Below are 21,263 nucleotides of genomic sequence, written 5' to 3'. Positions count from 1 at the left end.
TTGGTCAAGGAGTCACGTGAAGTATGAAAGTATTCAAATGCCAAAAATTTGTTCTGCGTCATATTTTTCATTTTTTCATGTGTGATGTTGATATCAAAACATATCTAAATTGCCTAATTGTCGATGATGAGAAAAAAAAACATATTATTTCTAAATTTTTTTAACTCAAAAATTATTCTTCACTTCCCAAATTTTAATTTTTTCATATTTATCACACGCCAAAATGATCAATTCTTGCTTCTTAGATTTTCATACATAAATTCTAAACTCTACAAAATTCACGAAAATTCTTCGGTTTCCCAAATAATTCGAGAAAAATCTNATCGAATTATAGTCAAAAAGTCCTCAACAATTTTTCATGGGTTACGGTAACTACGGTCTGAGAAGTAATTACTACAATGGAATGTAGTCATTACAACTATTTTATAGTTCTCCTCACGATAGATTTGTCGTGGTTACTTTTGAACTTTGGTTAGTTCAACTGCACATTGATAGAACCGATTAGTTATTGTTAACGAATGGATTTTGGTTGGAGGTTNCGTTCTCTTCATTCTCTTAATTCTCTTTAAATCATTATCAATATTTATAAAACATCTATGAGTATATGAAGTTTAATAAATTCGATTTTTTCATTTTCACAACAAAAAGATAAGCGCGCGAAAGCGCGCGGACAGATCTAGTATTGAAAATAGGGGAGATTCAGACAATTACTGCTCTGAACTCTCAATCAATCGAGAATTTAATTGGATTTAATGTTCATTTTTAAAGATAAATATGAAATGTCAAGTTTCACTTAAATGTTAATGAATGCTCAACATGAAAAATTTCATTTTGTTGAAATTCTAGAATAAATAGAAAAACCCGCGGATGATTTTATCTTAAACTGAATTGAATTTAACAATATTTAACATTCACTGAAAAAAATAATACCCTATGTCAAGGTTCTAAAGGTCTTAAAATAAGATTCTCAAATGTCTTAATTTGAAACCTGAAATTCTTAAGGTATTTATGGCGGGGAGGCCATGCAGGAGGTGATACGGAGGGGAAACTATTGTTCTCTTGCAGGAAACCAATCGCTGAACAAAAAAAAACGATATTTCAATTACAAATTTTCAATCTGTTTCGACCATTTTTGTGTTCGAAATATTTTTTTAATAACTTTTCAATTTTTTCCAACATATTTTAAGTCTTCATAAACTCAAATTGATACTTTTGAAGGCATCAAGTTAAGACTGTCGCACGGAAAAAATATATGTGAGTCAAGTATAAAATACACTTGATTCGAGAATATAATATACTTGATTCAAGTATATTTTATGCTCGAATGCACGGAGAGAAAAATATAATTCTTCTGACTATATTCCATCACCATCGAATTATAGTCAAAAAGTCCTCAACAATTTTTCATGGGTTACGGTAACTACGGTCTGAGAAGTAATTACTACAATGGAATGTAGTCATTACAACTATTTTATAGTTCTCCTCACGATAGATTTGTCGTGGTTACTTTTGAACTTTGGTTAGTTCAACTGCACATTGATAGAACCGATTAGTTATTGTTAACGAATGGATTTTGGTTGGAGGTTAGGGTCTATTCGGTCTCACCAAATGTTCATTCGTTAATAGTTAACGAATGTGTATTTGAGAAGCCATGTTTGACTTGACTTTCGCCATTCAAGTGAACCATTCCTTAACTGTCAACGAATATGCATTTGGTCATATTCAACTCTACCATTCGTTAATAGTTAACAAATCTCGTTTGGAATAAATGAATCATTCTATCAGTGCATTTTGATTTGCAAAAACTACGCTTGTGAAGTTACTATAATGTTATGTGCCGCATACAAAAAAAAATCGTATCGTTCACCAAAATGCCTCAACTATTTTCTCATTGTAAATCGAACTTGAGATTTTTCTCCCAGTGTGGGGGATGGGTAATATAAGGGTAATAGACGGGTCAAAAACTAATTTTCAAAATATAAGTGTCAAAAAGTGGCGATTAACAAATGAGGGTCAAAAACAGAGGGTTTGAATGTAAACTTCCTTTCTATGCTACTGCTAAGTGAGCAAATATTTTGAATGTTTGAAATTTTAAAGCTGAATGATCAGTTGGTAATTGGTGAAATGTGCCATCCATTATTCTTGATCACTGTTTTTAGCCCTTATATTTAGACCCTCATTCCTTGACACCCACTTTTTTACTTTTATATTCTGACCCTTGAAATACCCATCCCCCATTCGAGTATAATAAAATTTACTTGAATCAAGTATATTATATACTCGAATCGAGAATAATATACTTGAATCAAGTAGATTTTATTCTTGATTCAGGTTTACGCATATACTTGATTCTGTATAAAATACACGGAGAAAAATTTTGTAGAAAAATTCTAGTATGAGTACTGAAAAAAATCACAATCCACCGGTTGTGAAAAATTCTAGTGTTGTTAAGGTAAAACTTCTCGGGATTTCTTGTAAAATTTCTGGGGATTTCTGTGAAACTTTCACAGAAATACGGGGAAAAATTCACAGGAAAAATTCACAAATTCATTCCAGTGCCAGCACTGGAATTTTTCCCTGGCCGCCACTTTGCGCATCTTTTACCGCGCTAGCAATATAATTTTTTTGTTAAATTTCCGTGCATACTCAGGTATATTTTTGTCCGTGCGCAACTCAACTTGAAATGATTTCAAATTAAGACTTTTTAAAGTCTCAAATTGAGATCAGCCTCAAACTAAAGTTTGTTTTTTTAGGTGTTCACCGGAATGTATTGCTTTTCTTTTTCAAATTTTCCATCAGTGTAAACAATTTGAAAAAAATTACCAAATTTCATTGACAGTTTTCGTAATAATGCTCAGAATTGAAGATTCAAGAGTATATTTTCTTGAAATTTCAATGGAACTTGATAACAATTTCCGCAAAATCCATAAACTTTAAAAATTAGGATTACTTATCAACGAGGTACATTGAGTGATTGGAACCGGTGATTTTACAAGATTTTAACATTTGAAAAATTTTCATTCCAGATGTAAAATCAATTCTAAAATCAGTGAGTGGTAGACTGAGGGCCAGCGAGCTGACAGCCATCATGGGACCGTCTGGCGCTGGCAAGTCGACGCTCCTGAACATCCTCACTGGATACAAGTGAGTATTTTCAACCTTTAATCTCAATTGATAAAAAAAACTGTCAATCATGAATATTCCCAAGACTTTTTATCGCCGCCTGATTGAGACTCACCCCAGGGACGCCAGGTCCTTATCCGCATGAATCAGTTTTTATAAAAAGAAAAATGTTAATAACACGAACCGATTTCTATTAATTAATCGCTGCAAGTTTCATAATTGCATGTTGCAACCATTAGTTAGTATCAAACAATATTTATTCATATATGATGTCTTTAAACTTTACTCTTCCTTCCATTCGTTCTTCCTTGTGATTTTACAAAATAAATTAGCATGGGACTGTACACTGAGAGAAAAACAAACACGTTGTCAAGTCTTGTTTGGTTCGAATTTGCAAGTCTCAAACATGAATAATTGTTTTCTGCTTTCGATAGCAACGAAATATTTGGTTCAAGAGGCGGACAATTCACACTATAGACGCCCTTTGAGATGAAAATATCTCATAGAGAGGAAAATTTATCAACAAATATTTTATCCCTCAGATACAAGATCGCTATCATATCATTATTATTGTTTCATTTAAGGGTTCATTTGTTGTCTGTGATTATTAGACAGCCGAAACGAAAAACTACTATCCCTTATTTCGCATAAAACAAAGATTTTTCGGGAACAAAATACCTATGGGAGTATCGAATAACGAAGGAGTATGTAGTGCTAGAAATGACATTTCTTGCGTGTACAGAGAATGCCATTTTTTTTTTGAACTACTAAATCTATTTTTGCGACAAAAATTTTTCATTCCAGCGCACTCTCTGCATGTTTGGCACAAAAAAATCCTTGTTTGATAATTTTCAAAAAACTACTTTCTTGCCACAAGTAAGACTTGTTTGAGAACTTTGTAGTTTTTCTCTCAGTGTACGCATTCATTTTTCTTCTTGTGACAAGGGCCAAATTTGTTAAGTGGAACTAGGACAGAAATAAATCGTTAGATCAACGTTTATTATGTTGAAATCGATGCTGTGATGACGTTGGTATTAGTAATTTCTTGTTTCTGGTCTTCTCAAACTAAAAGGATCAATCATTATCGAGAATTCGATTCTCGATTAAACTAGCAAATAAAACATTAGAATGATTTTTTAATAGTAAGTTATTTGATTAATTGGCTGTTATTTACCATCTGGACCGTTCGATTGACTTTAATTTTTTTTAATCAAAATATTTTCAAAATTTCAGTAGTGAAGTGGTCAAACGGTTTAAGTCAATTTAGTCTTTAGTTGAGTTTTCCAGAAATTTTTCCGAATTTAAGGGAGACAGCGAAATTTTGATAATAACCTTTTTTGTAGAGCGAATTGAGTGCTACTAAAAAGGTTATGAGCCAAATTGTGCTATCTCCCTTAGATTTCGAGATATCCGTTGAAAACCGGACAATAGCCAAAATCGACTTACAATAGAAAATAAAACACAAGAATGATTTTTCAATAGTAAACCATTTAATTAATTGGCTGTTATTGATCATCTGGACTGGTCAACTGACTTCTGCGAGTTTTTTTATAAACTCCTCATTCCCCGCAGACGGTTAGAAGAGGCTTAGAAAAGACCCCGGGGGATAAAAATTTGAATTATTAAATTTAGGCAATTGATCATTTCTTTCAAGGCTATCTGTTCTGCCCCATTGGTTCCTCAATGGAATTGAAAAACAAATGTCATGACTTTTTTCATGTTTGAAACTGATGGGACAGAATGAGTCCATTTTTTTAGAGTTTTAAAAGAAGTTCTGATGACGGGGAACAAATTATTCAAATGAAATTCAAACTGTTTATTATGTTAAAATCGATGCTGTGATGACGTTTGCATTAGCAATTTCCTGCTTCTGGTCTTGTCACACTAAAAGAATCAGTTATTATTGAGAAATCGATTCGTTTATAAATTCAATAACAAATAAAACGTAAGAATGATTTTTTAATAATGAATCATTTGATTAGTTGGCTGTTATTGATCGTCTGAGCCATGCAATTGACTTCAACGAATTTTTTATAAACTTTTGATCCCCCCAAATGGTTAGAAAATACTTAGAAATGACTCCAGGAGATCAAAATTTTAATTATTAAATTTCTTCAATTGATAATTTTCTTCGAGGCGATTTATTCTGCCACATTTGTTCCTCAATTCAATTAAAAACAAAAGTATCATCACTTTGTTCATGTTGGAAACTCATGGGAGCGAATGAGTCGATTCTTCTATTTATAGAAATGTTAAAAAGTCGACTCAATCCACTCTCTCATTCATTAAAATTAATGAATATTGATTAATCAGCTAATTAATTTTTAATTCAATATTAACGATGAAAGAACAATTAACTATTCACAATTTAATACATAATTCATTGATTTTTTCGTGTATTTATTTTGCAATTTTTCGTTGATTATAAATTTCCTCATAATTCATTTCTTCCATTAAAAAATCTCTCTTCATTGTAAATTTTAATGTACACATTACGTTAAACCCGTTCACTCCTATCAACCGTCACATATCACATATTGTCCAGTGAGCGATGATTAAACCGGAAGTGACGTCAGGGAACCACAAACACAATACAAAGTTTGTAATAATGATTTTTTGTCAATATTGAGGAAATTTTAATGAGTCTCTTCTCGTGTTTTACTTCTATGTTTCTTCATGAAGGTCATGTAAGAGTAGATGTCCGTAAATTAATTATGGATCTCTATCAACTATTTAGCGTCTCCATATCTATCAGACTTTTCAGATTTGTTTGCTATTGCTTTTGCATTTTTGCTGGCAAATGGGAGCTTTCCCAATTCTGAGTAGAAAATGAAAATCAAAATGAATCTGAGCAGAAAATGAAAATAAACTGATTGGATATTGCAACAATTCCCATTTTTCGTTCCTTATTCATAAAAAAAAGTATTTTTCCTAGATAAATGAGAAAAATTGCATATAAGTAAATGATTTCCATTTCTTCCTATTCTAATTTGTTATTAATACCCGTAAAACCAGATAAGTCAACAAAAACAAAGAGAAATGGCTATATTGCAACAGTTTCCACTTTTCTCTCTTTATTCATTAAAAAAAAGTATTTAGTCCTAGATAAATGAGAAAAATTGCACATATGTAAATGATTCTCTTTTTTTTACATTCGAAATTATTTTTAATACACTTGAAACCATAAAAATCTCCAGAAACAAGTGAAGACAGCCATTGTTTTCTAAATTTCTAAGTATTGCATCATCTCCACTTACCTCTCAAAACTATTAACGTAAGACCCATAAAATTACCCAACAAATGGCATTTACAACTACACTACACCTAGAATATCCAGACGAACTACTTTGGAGGCAGTAATAATCATTAGCGAAAGTCACGAGAGTCAAAATATTTACATGTCCCGGAGCATAAGCTTCAGTAGAAACGGACGACTTGTGGCAGACTCGCGACTAGTTCGTATTCCAGGCGATGGGCTGACCGGGTCATTTACATTGAGCACGTAGAGCCCGGGGTCACGACTCAGTGTCAAGGTGATTACTTGACCATCCACCCAAATACATCTTCAATTGATAAAAAAAAATTGCCTCGTTTTTTTAACAGAAAAATCAGGGTATTTGCGAAAATGACTTGATTTTTCTGCGAATTTGAGAATTGATGGTACACGAAGAGAAATGTTCAATAAAAATTAAGGAACAATTCACGTAATCCGCAATGGGGAATCGTTTTCCGGCAATTTTTGTAGGAATGGAAGAGAAGAAATCCGAAACGTTCAGTGAATTCTCAGGTTCATCACCGAATAAAGTACGAAATTCTCACGTAATTTTTCCGGAAGAAGTAAATCTTACAGAAACTTGCCGACTTATTATGCCTAACATACACACATATTAACATACATTTTGGTGGCATACATACATATGCCAGCTTCAACAATTTTTATGAAGCTGGTTAGTTATTTCTACGTTTCGTTCCGTAAAATTTGTCAATCGTTGGGGAAAAATTACGGAACGACTTGTTGTCCCACAGCGGTGAGTCATCAGACGAGTGGTTAATTTTTACGGAACAAATCGTAGAATTTACGTGGCAATTCGTACAATTTCAATTCGACTCACACTTTTTATTGAATTTTACTTCGCTCGCGGATTACGTTTCAAAACGTAATTTTTACGTTTTTTTTTTTTTGTAATTTTTATTGAATTTTTTTCTCCGTGTAGGGAGGAAAATTGAAGGAACTGTGATTGCAGTTAAGGATGTTTAGCTCAAACCCACATTATTCACCATAATTTTGATATTGTTTCATATGCCGGGTTCATATTTGAGCCACACATTAATAATAATCTTAATCCTTCCATCGGGGCATCCTAGTGAGAAAACATCCCTAAATTTTGGATTCGATGGTAATGGAATATAGTCGGAAGAATCATATTTTTCTCTCAGTGTGGGAGGTTTAAAAAGGAAAAATGAAGAGAAGATAGAATGTCAATTTATGTATGCCTTTCCAAGTCAAGATTTCACGTGGCGTTGAACAGTTATTAAAAGAGAATAGAATATTTATAAGAAGAAAACGAATACAAATAATTGAAAATTTCTGTACGGAACATTGACGCGTCATAAAATTTTTTAATATTCCTAATCATCAGCCATTTTCATCACTAAAATCTGGTGATAGATTCCCAAAAATCATAGATGAGTCCCTGAAAATCAGTGACAGTTTTCATTACTCTGAAAATGAGATATGATCGACCTCAAAATTAGTGGCGATGTCATTGGAAATTAGTGATAATATCACTGAAAATTGATGCACAAATCACTAAATTTTAGAATTGTACACTCATTGAATGTCACAATCGAACTCAAATCGAATCCTTGATAATTGGGGTTAAATTGCTAAAAATCAGTGACATATGTCTGGAAGTTACGGACATGACTCCGAAAATCAAAACTGCTCTTTGTGCGATCATGTCCAATTACTCAAATGTGGAAGGCACTCTTCTCTGCAGGAATTTTCACTTCTACACAAAAAAGTCTTCATGCATTGTTTAATAAAATCTCTCATTTCCGTGATGATCAGCTAGTTAATAAGGATTTTATGTACAATTTGACTGGTCCACCCGTTCCAACAATTTTTGATTCTTCATCAAGACATTCAAATCCATTTTTATTGCATTTTTTATCAGATGAAGGTAGTCCAGAGGTTTTGGAGAATTTCCATTCACGCTGAGAACCGGTTGTGAGCAGAAAATTAGTTCTGTGTAGTTAAAAAAATCTGATAAATTATCAAAATTGAATAGCATAATGTGAGGCATATCGAATATACTCAGGACTTTGACGGCTTTCGTATTTATCGATAGATGTCCCTACAGTCTCTAATGCCCGGTCCCTCTCTGCAGTGTTTTCATGCAGAAAACCGGTTAGGTTAGTCCAGAGATTCAACAGTTGTTGAATTTTACTGCTTTACAGGCACCTTCCAGACCCTTGCAACTTGACATTCAAATTATGCATCAATTCCATTAAAAAAAAATTCCTCTCTGATTGAATATCATCTCCATACACTATTAAAAATTTTTGTCTGAAATTTCCGGTACATTTTTTTGGAAATTTTTATCGAATTTAATCACTTATGACTATTCTTATGACATCGACAATCAATATTTAACAACTCGATATCAATTAGTCTCGGAATTACAGATTTTTTTCATCTGCCAAAGCCAAAAGAACAGCAAATGAAAATGTCTTCAAAAAAAAAATCTGCGGGTGGCTGCATCTTCCATACAGCCGTAATTTTACGTGGATACGTCTGTGGTCTTCCCTTTCCTTCACTGAACACAATAGTTTTTCATTATTTATATTTCAGAAGTGTTAAAAGGGTTTACGTTAACTTATCTCCCAGCTGAGTTTTTGAGGAATATTTCCGAATCTGAAGGACATAGCAAAATTTTCGTAATTACATTTGTTGCAGCTCTCAATCGGGTCTACAAAAAAGGTTATAATAAAAATTTTGCTATCTTCGACACCGGCAATTTATCGACAAACTGTCGACATACTGTTCGCTGGGATGAAAATATAGACGTATCCAAGTCAAAAATTTTGAGTTGACGCAAGAACAATAATGGTAGATTCATCAACTCGTCATGATAAGACGTTTTTTATAATCACGATACGATTGAATTATGTAGAATCAAAGTCCCTTAACAAACGTTCAACATATTTCATTCATAACGAAATCATCACATTCTTAACATTTACCCACCCTTGGGAATTTTAACACGGATCCAAAATTTGATTTATTTCGTGTAATAATAACTAACTGTCAAGCTTTTGGCGACCAGCGCTAAGGATCCCTTAAAATTGTCATTTATTTCTAAAAAAAACTAGAGAATTTTCTAGAAAAATCTGGAATTTGCTATAAAAATCCAGAATTTTCTCGAAAATTCTAGAATGTCCTAGAATTCCGATAGATGGCGCCACTATCGACAGGGAACCATAAGGACTTTTTCCCGAAATGCCCCCCCATAATGAAAACAGACGTATGCACGTCAAAAATTCTGAGTTGACGCAAGAACAATAATGGCAGATTCATCAACAGGGAGAACGGGGCGAAACCCACCTAGAAAATACATCTAAAAACGATCTCATCTACATACATCAAAGGTCGCTCAATGGGTCCATTTAGGCATCACAGACTTTGAAGTTTCAGGGATGTCCCCCTTAAGCCTTCAATTTTCGCAATGATCCCACGTTTTTTAATTATTTTGTCTTCAGAACAACTGGCATGGCTGGCAGCATCACAATGAATGGGCACGAGCGGGATCTGAGTACCTTCAGAAAGCTCTCGGCCTACATCATGCAGGATAATCAGCTCCACGGAAATCTAACGGTCGACGAGGCCATGAAAGTGGCAGCCAGTCTCAAGTTGAGCAGTAAAGTGCCTAAAGCTGAGAAGGAAGAAGTTGTGAGTAGAATAAAATACAGAGGCTTTATATGAAATACCTCACGGCATATGAGATACCCGGATGCTTAGTTCCGTGGGCTTCTTATAAGATATCTACACGGAGAGAAATATTCAATAAAAATTACGTATCATTTTCGTAATTCCGGGGCGAAATGTGGTTGTAGGAAATTTTACGGAACTGTCACAGAATTTTTCCAGAGCGGTCCTCAATTTATATCTGAGTCTCCTGTGAAAAATTACAATACCGTCACTTAAATTTTCTGAGTCGATTCCGTAATCGGTGAGCGAATTGTGAGTTCCGTAATTTTTACTGAACAGTCATGCCGTCGAGATTACACGATAAAATTTGTGGATAGATCATTACGGCTCTCATTACGGTCAGAAAAAACATCGAAAGTTTTGGAATCGTCGCAATCTCGAAAAACATGGGATCGGTGCATCTCGTGACGATTTTGGGAGGACTTATTTTGCCTGGGTCATAACGTAAATAAGTGCTCACAAAATCGTGACGAGATGCAGCGATCCAATGTCTTTCGAGATTGCAACGATTCCACAACTTTTGATGTTTTTTCAGACAGTGATGATCTATCCAAAAAAAAACATCGTGTAGTCTCGACGGCATCACTATTACTGAACATTTCTCTCCATGTATTAACGAATATTCATTTGGTCATATTCAACTCGCCCATTCGTTAATAGTTAACAAATGTCGTTTGGAATAAATGAACCAGTCTATCAGTGCAACTCGACGAATTCGAAGAATTTAATGATAAATGTGTGATAAATTTGCAATTACAGATTCAAGAAATTCTCGAGACCCTCGGTCTTGCCGAGCACCGACGCACAATGACCTCAAATCTATCTGGAGGTCAGAAAAAACGTCTCTCCATAGCCCTGGAGCTGGTCAACAACCCTCCAATAATGTTCTTCGACGAGCCCACAAGGTAAATACCTGCACAAGTGCTTTATCTAGTCCATAAACAGCGGTGATGCTATTCAATTTAAATGCACATACGTTTGACCCCAATGCCTTTTGTCTTTCAACCAGTCACATTTTTTGTCGGCTTCCATTCTTTTCTTCGTTATTCTATCTTTTTTGTTACGGCGAGTTTATTGGACGGAACGTCTGTGGGGACGTGACACAGTAGAAATACGAAAAAACCAGAAACATCGTGACGGAGAAAGCGATGATACACACGTACCAGTTTTTTATTCTCATTTTTTTATTCTGCCGTTTTTTCTCTGGTTCTAGTTCTTTTTCGTGACTTTCACTCAGTTGGAATTAGCTCGAGTAGGTTTATTTGGTGATGTTTATGGGATGTTTGGAGAGTTTAGAATTGGTAGGAGTAAAAAAAATTATTGCGTTGTCAAAAAGGTTATTCCTTTGATTTTTTCTAGAGTTCTTTTTCTTCAATTTGAAAAGGCTTTCATTTATTCATTTATTTATTCATTCAGTTATTTATTTATTTATTTATTGAAGCACGAATCCAATAGCCGAAGCAAAAAATTCAAATGGGTTGTTGGTCGAACCAACAACTTCCCGACCAATTAGCTTTCCTTCATTCATTAGAATCAAATTTTTCTATATATTCTATTGAGACATTTTATTTTATTTTTCTTTATTCTCCATTGAATTTCCTCGGCTCAAATTTTGTAAGTTTTCTTTTGTTTAATGTTCTTAATGAAAAAAATTGAAAAATAGAATTAAAAAAATAATAATAATGAAGAAAATGACCTATATTGAAAAATCTCGAAAAAGTTTCAAATTTCAAAAATTTATGTTTGAATTATTTCGAAACCGCTGAGACGATTTTGCTGGAGTTTCACTCCAGTCTTAATCATACAAAGTTGCATCAATTATGATAACGAGAAAGATTGGTCCGAATAAAACGGTAGATCTATAATAATCTTCGAATGCCAGTTTAGCTTCTTTTTTGGATTGAAAGAAATTATTTACTTCAACAGTAAAATAATTTATCTCCTCGATTTATCTGATTTTTTCGGTATTTTAAACAATATTTGTTTATTTCCCGAATATCGGACGCAATGGCTTGTAGGAAAAATTGTATAAAGTCTTGTTCATAACTCAGAAAAATCTCTTCTATTTTTTTTCTACCCCTCTAGCCCCCGGAATAATCCCCACCAAAAAAAAATTATTGTTCAATTTGCTCAAAACGTCTGCAATCTAATTAATCTATGGAAGTGGTCCGAACAAAACGGTATATCTGTAGTAATCTTCGAATGCCACATCAATCATGTCTCTGGATGGACGACCTACCATTCGGGCCTTGAAAGCAGTATCTCGAGACTTTCGAGCTGAACTGGTTCTCGAGGCCTACACACCACTTCCTGCTCCTTTTTTCACTGTCAAGGACATTCGCCCGTCTTACCATTAAACCATAAAATAATTCTGTCAATAAATATTCCACTGAATAAATGGAAATGTTGGTTGTTTTTTTAAGCGGATTGGACTCCTCCTCGTGCTTCCAATGCATTTCTCTCCTGAAAACATTGGCAAGAGGTGGAAGGACGATAATTTGCACTATTCATCAGCCCAGTGCTCGACTATTCGAGATGTTCGATTCTTTGTACACACTTGCGGAGGGTCAGTGTGTCTACCAGGGCTCCACAACGCAATTGGTGCCATTCTTGAGGTACCAGGGACTCAATTGTCCGAGTTATCACAATCCCGCATCGTTTAGTAAGTTTACACAATTTTTAAAAAAATTTCAAGTCTAACCACTGCAATCAGGTCCTCGCATGCAATTCTTCTATTGAATAAAATTATAAAATAAGGTAAGTAGGTCAATTTCTGGACGGGGGTTAGTTTTAGTTCTCGTTCTATTATAGGCGTTATAGTTCTATTGAAAATTGAAAATTTGATGGAAAAAGTAAGGGGGGCTTTTAATTTCAGTTTAATTATTCTATGGAAATTAATAGAGGTCAGAAAAATTCAGCGTAATTTGGTACTGAATAAGCAAGTTTTCATTCAAATTTGAAGTCAGTTGAGGAATTCTCAGATTCCTACTGCTCAAAAATTTGAAATTTCACGGAATTTTCAGTGAAATCTAAAATTTTATGATCTTCCCCTCTCAATTGAATGCAATTTCACTCAACTATACATTAAAAATCAATTCTCTTTTCCAACAGTAAGAAAAATAATACAGACGTTTTCAAATATCTATAACCCGTTGAATTTTAACTTAATTCTTAAAAAAAAGAGAACTTTGATAATAATTAATCAAGAATTAGTAAAAAATCAACGCTTCTTAGAAATTGTCATCACATCTCTGTTCCATTGAAATTTCAAGGAATCAACTGTTCATGGCATTTCAATTCTTTTTCTGGATAAGAAAATCAGGAAAACAATGCAGAGGTTTTCACATGCCTATAACTTATTGTTTTTTTAATCATTATCGAAATGAAAAAATGCAATTTAATCAATAAATTTGATTAATTTTGATTTCCTTAATTATAATATTTAAAAAAATCCTACCGTTCAGCAAAGATTATCCAATGAACGATCCAATGAAGTTTAACTAATGAACGGGCTCTGTTCTAGATACTTTATGGAGCAATCTATCTTGTTACATGAAGCAATTATTTAGTATCTCTCTATATAAATAAAAAAATAAGGCGAAAAATTCAGGGGACGTTCAAATTCAGGGGACGCTGGATGCCTATACGGGGGTTCCTATATGGGGAGGTGCCTGTATTTATAAGGGATGTCTATATGAGGGGGTGGTCATAAAGGGGATATCGATATTTATGAAGGATTACTATATTAGGGGGTGCTCATATGGTAGATGTTTATGGGTACGAGCGAAGCGAGCGGGGGGATTGTAGGTCTAAATACCCAGTTGAGAACATCCAAAAAAAAAATCCACGGCTAAAATGACCAAAACAAAAATATTAAAAAAAACCAACGAAAAAAACCCCAAACCAAAAGAAAAACAAGCAAAAAAGTCCAAAATATCCACAAAATAAGAGGAAAATCTTTATTACGCAACAATTTACAAAGAAGTATTGTACGAAATGTTATTAAGATAACCAACAACATCATCAACAGAATAATCTTGAACAACGCGATTAAGACGAACATCAATATCAAAAACGGAACACTGACTGTTTTGACTGTTTGGTCAAATAAAGTTCCAAACAGTTCAAAACAATAAAATTGGACTACCTTGAAACTGGCATCTAATGTGAGCGGATATATTACCATTGGATATTCTTGCAATTGGATAATTTCAAATTGGATATTTTAATATGGACATTATTTACTGGAGCTTCCCGACCGGGTATTTAGACCGGCTACCAGCGGGGGGGCGAAGCCCCCCCCCGGGTTGACGAGCGGAGCGAGCAAGGGGCGAAGCCCCCTAGTGAAATAATATAATTCTAGCTGTAATAATTCATGGTAGAAATGTCATCAAACTGTGTTAGATGTTCCTTTATTATTTATTTATTTTTAGTTTCATTATTTTCAAAAATAAATGAAAGAATAAAAAATACAACGAAATACACTAAACTTAATAATGCGTGCGGCAAGCGCTCAGTCCTTTTCTAGTGATAATAAAAATTCAAATTATCAAAGTAATTCAATAACGTCTCGTTATCTAGTTATCGAGGTCTCGTGTGGCGAATACGGTGACAACATCTCCAACTTGGTGTCAGCCATAAAGAATGGAAAACACGATATCCGCGAAGGCTATCCATTCCCAGAGTCGAAGGCAGAGAACTTGAATAATGCCATTCAAGTGGTTAATGGACTCTCTAAGGATGCCGAGGCTATTGGGGCGCAAGAAGTCCTTACGGATAAAAATGATGTTAGCAATATTAAGGAGAAGTACTCGGACAAGACGACCAATGAGAATATCAATAACGGAGCTATTATCCATGGCTTTGCTACCAATGATATTGCTAAACACAGTCAGTATTTTTTTTTATTTTTCAACTGGAGATGAGTAGATTCACACCAAATCCGCAGGCCGAAAGAGTCGATGCTGGGGATTTTTGTTTCATTTTTTTCTGAAAAGATGGTGATTAGACAAAAATTTATAAAAAAGAAAAATTGAGAACTGTTGATAATTGAGGGAGTTATGATTTTTTTTAATTGCTAGTTTTTGTTCAAATTTTTTTTCCAAATAGGCCTCAATATTTCTGGGGGGGGGGGGTTCAAGCTATCAAANGGTTCAAGCTATCAAATCGCCCTTTGCCACACTCAAAGAACATGGAAAACCCTTCTAAATGAGACGTCATACATTATCTTCATTATCGTCAGATTGACGGAGTTTATACGAGAAAACTTTTTTTTTTCAATCGTTAATTACTAAATAAGCTATTTTTTTTTAATCTGAAATCTTCACCAAAAGTTGTCAATAAAATTAAAGGAATTTTGACGCCAATTAGAGTTTGTCTTTCGCCCTAGTTCGGCGGTTATTAATTTTTTCATTGAGGCAAGAATTGAAAATGAGCGAAAATGGCTATGATGTATGCAGTTATCCCCCAAATGAGTGAATATTAGATTCAATAATTAAAAATGAGTTAATTCAATTAGATTCTCAATTACCAACAAGTGAAAGCTCTTTGAAAAATTTATTTCCATTGCATAATTAGAGAAATAATAATTTTTCACCCAAGAAATCATACTGAAGATGAATAATGGAAGATATAATGAGTCTAACCTCCACAATTTCCTAATAATTAATTGAATATTTACTTATTTGGGCGATAATTGCATGAATAATAGCGATTGTCGGCCATTTTCAATTCTTGTTTCAATGAAAAAATTAATAACCGCCGAATTACGACGAAAGACAAACTCCAATTGGCACCAAAATTCTTGACATTTTATGGATAATTTTTGGTGAAAATTTCAGATTTAAAAAAAATTAGCCTTTTGAGTAATTAACGATTAAAAAAAAAATTTTCTCCTATAAATCCCGTCAAACTGAAGATAATGTTATGTATACCGTCTCATTTTGAAGAGTTTTTTATGTTCTTTGAGTGTATCAATGGGCGAATTGATAGCTGGAAACCGCGCAGAGATATTGGGGCCAATTTGTAAAAAATTTTTTTTGGACAAAAACTAGCAATTTTCAAAAAATCATAACTCCCTCAGTTCTCCATATTTTGCAATTGTTATTTTCCCAAAATTTTTGTTTAATTGTCATTTTTTCAAAAAAAAATTGAGACAAAAATCCCCAGCATCGACTTTATTAGCCTGCTGAATTGGTGTGGATCTGCTCAGATAAAACAAGGCGTTGAATATAAAAATAAAGGAATTTATGGTGTGTTAATTTGCATAAATTTGATGTCTAGATGAAATAGTGATACCAATAGAGGAAAAAAAAGACAATATCGATGCAAGTGTTGGACTGTTGGACGAGGATGCAGTGAGGCAACCAGAGAGGTATCCAACGTCAGAGTGGACCCAATTCTGGGTGGTTTTGAAGAGAACGTTACTCTTCAGTCGACGTGACTGGACTCTCATGTATCTTCGACTGTTTGCCCACGTCCTCGTGGGCTTCCTGATCGGTGCACTTTATTACGACATTGGGAACGACGGTGGCAAGGTCCTGAGTAATCTTGGGTTCCTCTTCTTCAATATGTTATTCCTCATGTACACCTCGATGACGATAACAATTCTATCCTGTGAGTACCTTGAGACTTGTCGTTTATTTATTTATTTATTTTTAAAATTCGTCGATTATATTGTTTCCTAGATGATGAATGGTCTATTTCTATCTTAACCCTGGATTGATCATCGTATGAGGGAAACCTCATAGGTCACCCTATGAGGGACTGGCTAATGGGAAAAATTCAAAAAAATTTGACTGTATCAATTGAAGTGTCTGAAAAATTATAGTATTTTTTAGAACAACATATTTCCCAAAATTCCTAAAGAAAACAAATTATTTCGGACAGATGAATTCAGTAGTGAAGTGGTAAAACGGTTTAAGTCGACTTATCTCTTACTTGAGTTTTTGAAGAATATATCTCCGAATCTAAAGGAGATAACGAAATTTTCGTAATAACCTTTTTTCTAGAGCAAATTGAGTGCTGCAAAAAAGGTCGTGACAAAAATTTAGCTATCTCCCTTAGAGTCAGAGATATTCAGGAAAAATGGCCAATAGTTAAAATCGACTTGAACCGTTTTACCACTTCGCTACTGAATTATTTCTTCCCATGTTAAATGAAATTACCCATGACGCGACGTTGCCGGAAACTCGCTAAACGCGGCCGCGCAGTGTAGAGTGAATTCGGCAACGCTAAAGCCTAAGTAACACGGCGGGGAATCCCCGCGGAGGTGACGCAACTCGCAGGGTCGCGTGTGGTGAGCAGACTAGGGTTAACTGGGGTATCTTGTACCCATTGGACCGTACAGTTTTTTTAAATATAAAAAGACATTAATTTCTCATTAAATGCATTGTATATCCCTCTTGTGACAATGGGTAAATTATCGAAATTATTCGAATTCACTGGCCAGTTTCGAATTGTAGAAATTAATATCTATGAATATAGTTAAATTATAGCCGAATCGATCGGTGACTGAAGACATTACATTGATTTTTTTAAAAGGGTTCATGAAAATTCCACTCTGTTGGCCATGATTTTTAGGATGATAGGCAATTGGGAAAACTGAGGAGAATAATTGACTCATCTATTCCGTAGAAATTATTTCAAATGTATTCCCTCACTCGTAAAAAACAGGAAATTAGTTCCAAATTTATTCAATAATTCCATAGGCTGGATTTCAGAAACATTTGTAGGATAATGTAAATTAAGTTGTGATAAAGATTGACATAATCGACTGATTTTATTATTTCTTCTAGTCCCACTGGAAATGCCTGTACTGATGAAGGAAAATTTCAATCGATGGTATTCCCTTAAATCGTATTATTTGGCTATAACTGTCTCGGATCTTCCGTTCCAGGTAAGGAACTCAGATTTTTTATTCATGCAATTAAATGTCTCAAATTAATCCATCAATTTCAATGAAACTATTATGATACTAGAACGATAAAAAAATTGTAGTTAAACTTTCTCAAATATTTCCGTAAACCATTGGCCCCAGCAGAGTTTTTCACAAAGCATTTTGTGAGTCCACAAAATTTCGCACTAAAAGGTTTGACCTAAAAATTCTCAAACCGCTTAAAATTCAAGGTATTTTCCTGTTGAGTTACCCCTTAAAGATCATTAATTTAATTTCAATTGTGGAAAATTACACAAAAAGAGATTATTTCAACAATAGTGATTGTTGTTATTGTGATCGCTGAAGAGAAACTATTCAGTCATTGATATTGGCGTTTTTTCTGTTATCTGTGTCAAATTTATTAATTGGTTTAGATAGGAACGAGACTAAACATTAATCGAGTCATGAGCCTGATGCAGCTAAAATAATTATCGAAACATCGCAAACTGTCAATCAGATGAATGTTATTTGCATTTTCCTCCAACATTCCTTGATATTTTTGGATAAAACAAAGAAAGGTTTGATTTTCAGGAAAATGTCACCGATGTTCAAAAAACATGTCCCTGATTTTCAGAAATTTATCCCCAATTATTAGGGATTCGTTATTCTCAGTTTTAGTGATTGCAACATTCTAAGAATTCAGTGTTTTTGTCACCAATTTTAAGTGACTTTATCACTAATGTTCAAGGACATCATCACTAATTTTTAAAGTAATGTCACTCAATTTCAGAGACCCATGTCTAATTTTTAGGAATCTATCACTAAATTTCAGTGATAAAAACCACTGATGATCAGGATTATTCTAGTCACTGTCCAGTATCTGTCTATATTATAAAAATCCAAGTCGACTTTTGGTGATGAAAATTTGGTACTCGAAATTAAGACTGCAAAATTAAGGGTCAAAATAAGAGCCATGAGGGTAAAAATAAGGGTCAGTAAGGTCAGAGTAAGCGTCCAAATAAGGGTCGTGAGGGTCAAAAATCAAGGATCAGAAATTAAGGGCCACCAAGGTCAAAATAAGGGTCAGTAGGGTCAGAGTAAAGGCCATGAAAGACAGAATAAGGGTCGCAAGGGTCAGAGTAAGGGTCCAAATAAGGATCGTGGGGGTCAAAAATCAAGGATAAAAAATTAAGGGCCATGAAGGTCAAAATAAGGGTCAGTAGGGTCAGAGTAAGGGCCACGAAGAACAGAATAAGGGTCAGAGTAAGGTCCAAATAGGGATCGTGGGGGTGAAAAACCAAGGGTCAGAAATTAAGGGCCACCAAGGTGAAAATAAGGATCATGAAGGTCAAAATAAGGGTCATGAAGATCAAAACAAGGGTCAGTAGGGTCAGAGTGAGGGCCATGAAGGTCAGAATAAGGGGCACAAGGGTCAGAATAAGGGTCCAAATAAGGGTAGTGGAGGTCAAAAATCAAGGATCAAAAACTGGGGGACACCAGGGTCAAAATAAGGGCCACGAGGGGTATAATAAGAGTCACAAGTATTTGAATAAGGATCACGCCGGTCATATGGGGGTCATGTGGGCCATAGGGAGTTGGCGCCCCCTAGTTACCAATAATTGCCAATAGATTTCTGAAAACCAGTGACATGTCCCAAGAAACAGTCGCATATCTCTGAAAATTAAACTTTTTTTCTCAGTAAAACAAACAACAACATAAAACCCGAAAGCCTGAAAACCCTAAATATCTAAATTCCAGGCAATCTTCTGCATAATGTACTTGGTAATCGTCTACTTCCTGACGAGTCAACCCCTGGAGCTGGCGAGATTCTCGATGTTCCTGGGTGCCTGCCTCCTGATCTCGTTCGTCGCCCAGTCAGTGGGTCTGGTGGTGGGTGCAGCCATGAACGTTCAGAACGGAGTATTCCTGGCTCCAGTGATGTCAGTTCCCTTCCTCCTCTTCTCCGGGTTCTTCGTGAGCTTCGACTCGATTCCAGTGTACCTCAGATGGATAACTTACCTCAGTTACATCAGATATGGCTTCGAGGGCACAGCCCTAGCCACTTATGCCTTCGATCGTCCAAAATTGAAGTGTCACCAGCCCTATTGTCACTTCAAAAATCCCACAACGACGCTTGAAGAGCTGGACATGTTGAACGCTGATTTTACCCTCGATATCCTGGCCCTCATCCTTATCTTCGTTGTCCTGAGAGTCGCGGCCTACATGTTCCTACGGTGGAAACTTAAATCCGCTCGATAATCCCTTTTCCCAACATTGAATAACATTGAACAAATTAGAGCTTAATTAATGCTTAATTTTTTTATCAAGATTTTGATCAAGAAAATCTTAGAATGGATGCACTGAGGGAAAACTAAACAATGTTTTTGAACAAGTTTTGTATGCAGAAAAAAATCGCATGTGGATGGTTTCCAGGAGGGAAATCGTTTCAATTCACGCCCGAAAAAAATTTGTAGAAAAACCTAACGAATTCGATAGAAATTTCCATGGGATTTCCATGGAAAATAAAACATTATTCTGGAGCTATTATTATTAAACAAACAATAATAGTTTAATATTATTATTAAATTATTATTTGTAATTGTTTTTGACTGATTCTATAGAAAAATTCACCGCTTTACTGTCTATTTTTTTATAGAAAATGTCCAATAGCAACTGTTTTATGGAAAACATAAATAGAATTTCATTTTTCTATAGCTTTCTTATTGAGAAATTTTCTATAGGAATTTCTCGACGGGAATTTTCCAAGTTTTTCTCACTCTTTTCATTAAAAAAAAAATCAAAGTAAATAACTTGGAAAATTTGGGCCGATAAATTTCTGTAGAAAATATCTCAATAGAATTAATTGTGTAGAAATATTGAGTCCTACAAAATACAAAATGTTTCATTGTAAAATTCTGTTGAAAAACAAAATGCACAAAATTTTAATAATTATGAATTATGAATAATTATGACTAATTCATGCGAGATGACCTCTCCAGGATGAGAGTAGCTATGATAAAGTGAAGAATCGAGAGATATTTTGTCCCAACTTGCATTATTGCTATCATATGGTGATTATTATTCGATTTGAGAATTAATTTCTTACGTCTGAGCCTTGGATATCGAAAACAAACAACTACTCTCCTTTGTTTCGAACAAAATGAAATATTTTCGGGAGCCAAATATGGATGATAGTATAGAATAATGAATCACTCTAGAAAAACTTTTACAGCAGATTTCCATACTTGAGTATTCTAAGAATTCTGGAATATT

General features: G+C 34.5%; 1 protein-coding gene across 1 annotated transcript in view; it reads left to right on the top strand.

The window, feature by feature from the left end:
• Positions 1-20,756, top strand: part of LOC107035865 (ATP-binding cassette sub-family G member 4) — a 44,226-nt gene extending 23,470 nt beyond the window's left edge. Inside the window, exons 3-10 of the mRNA XM_015253475.1 lie at positions 3,027-3,144; positions 9,886-10,075; positions 10,874-11,019; positions 12,538-12,776; positions 14,696-15,004; positions 16,397-16,729; positions 17,911-18,011; positions 19,749-20,756. Coding sequence (XP_015108961.1) covers positions 3,027-3,144; positions 9,886-10,075; positions 10,874-11,019; positions 12,538-12,776; positions 14,696-15,004; positions 16,397-16,729; positions 17,911-18,011; positions 19,749-20,249 — 1,937 coding nt within the window. The 3' untranslated portion in view covers positions 20,250-20,756. The remainder of the gene's footprint in view (positions 1-3,026; positions 3,145-9,885; positions 10,076-10,873; positions 11,020-12,537; positions 12,777-14,695; positions 15,005-16,396; positions 16,730-17,910; positions 18,012-19,748) is intronic.
• Positions 20,757-21,263: the final 507 nt, after the last annotated feature.

The sequence above is a fragment of the Diachasma alloeum genome, unplaced genomic scaffold (assembly GCF_001412515.2).
Source record: "Diachasma alloeum isolate Michigan unplaced genomic scaffold, Dall2.0 Dall_scaffold_00201, whole genome shotgun sequence".
In the NCBI taxonomy this organism is placed as follows: Eukaryota; Metazoa; Arthropoda; class Insecta; order Hymenoptera; family Braconidae; genus Diachasma; species Diachasma alloeum.
This window is presented reverse-complemented; position numbering and strand designations above follow the sequence as displayed.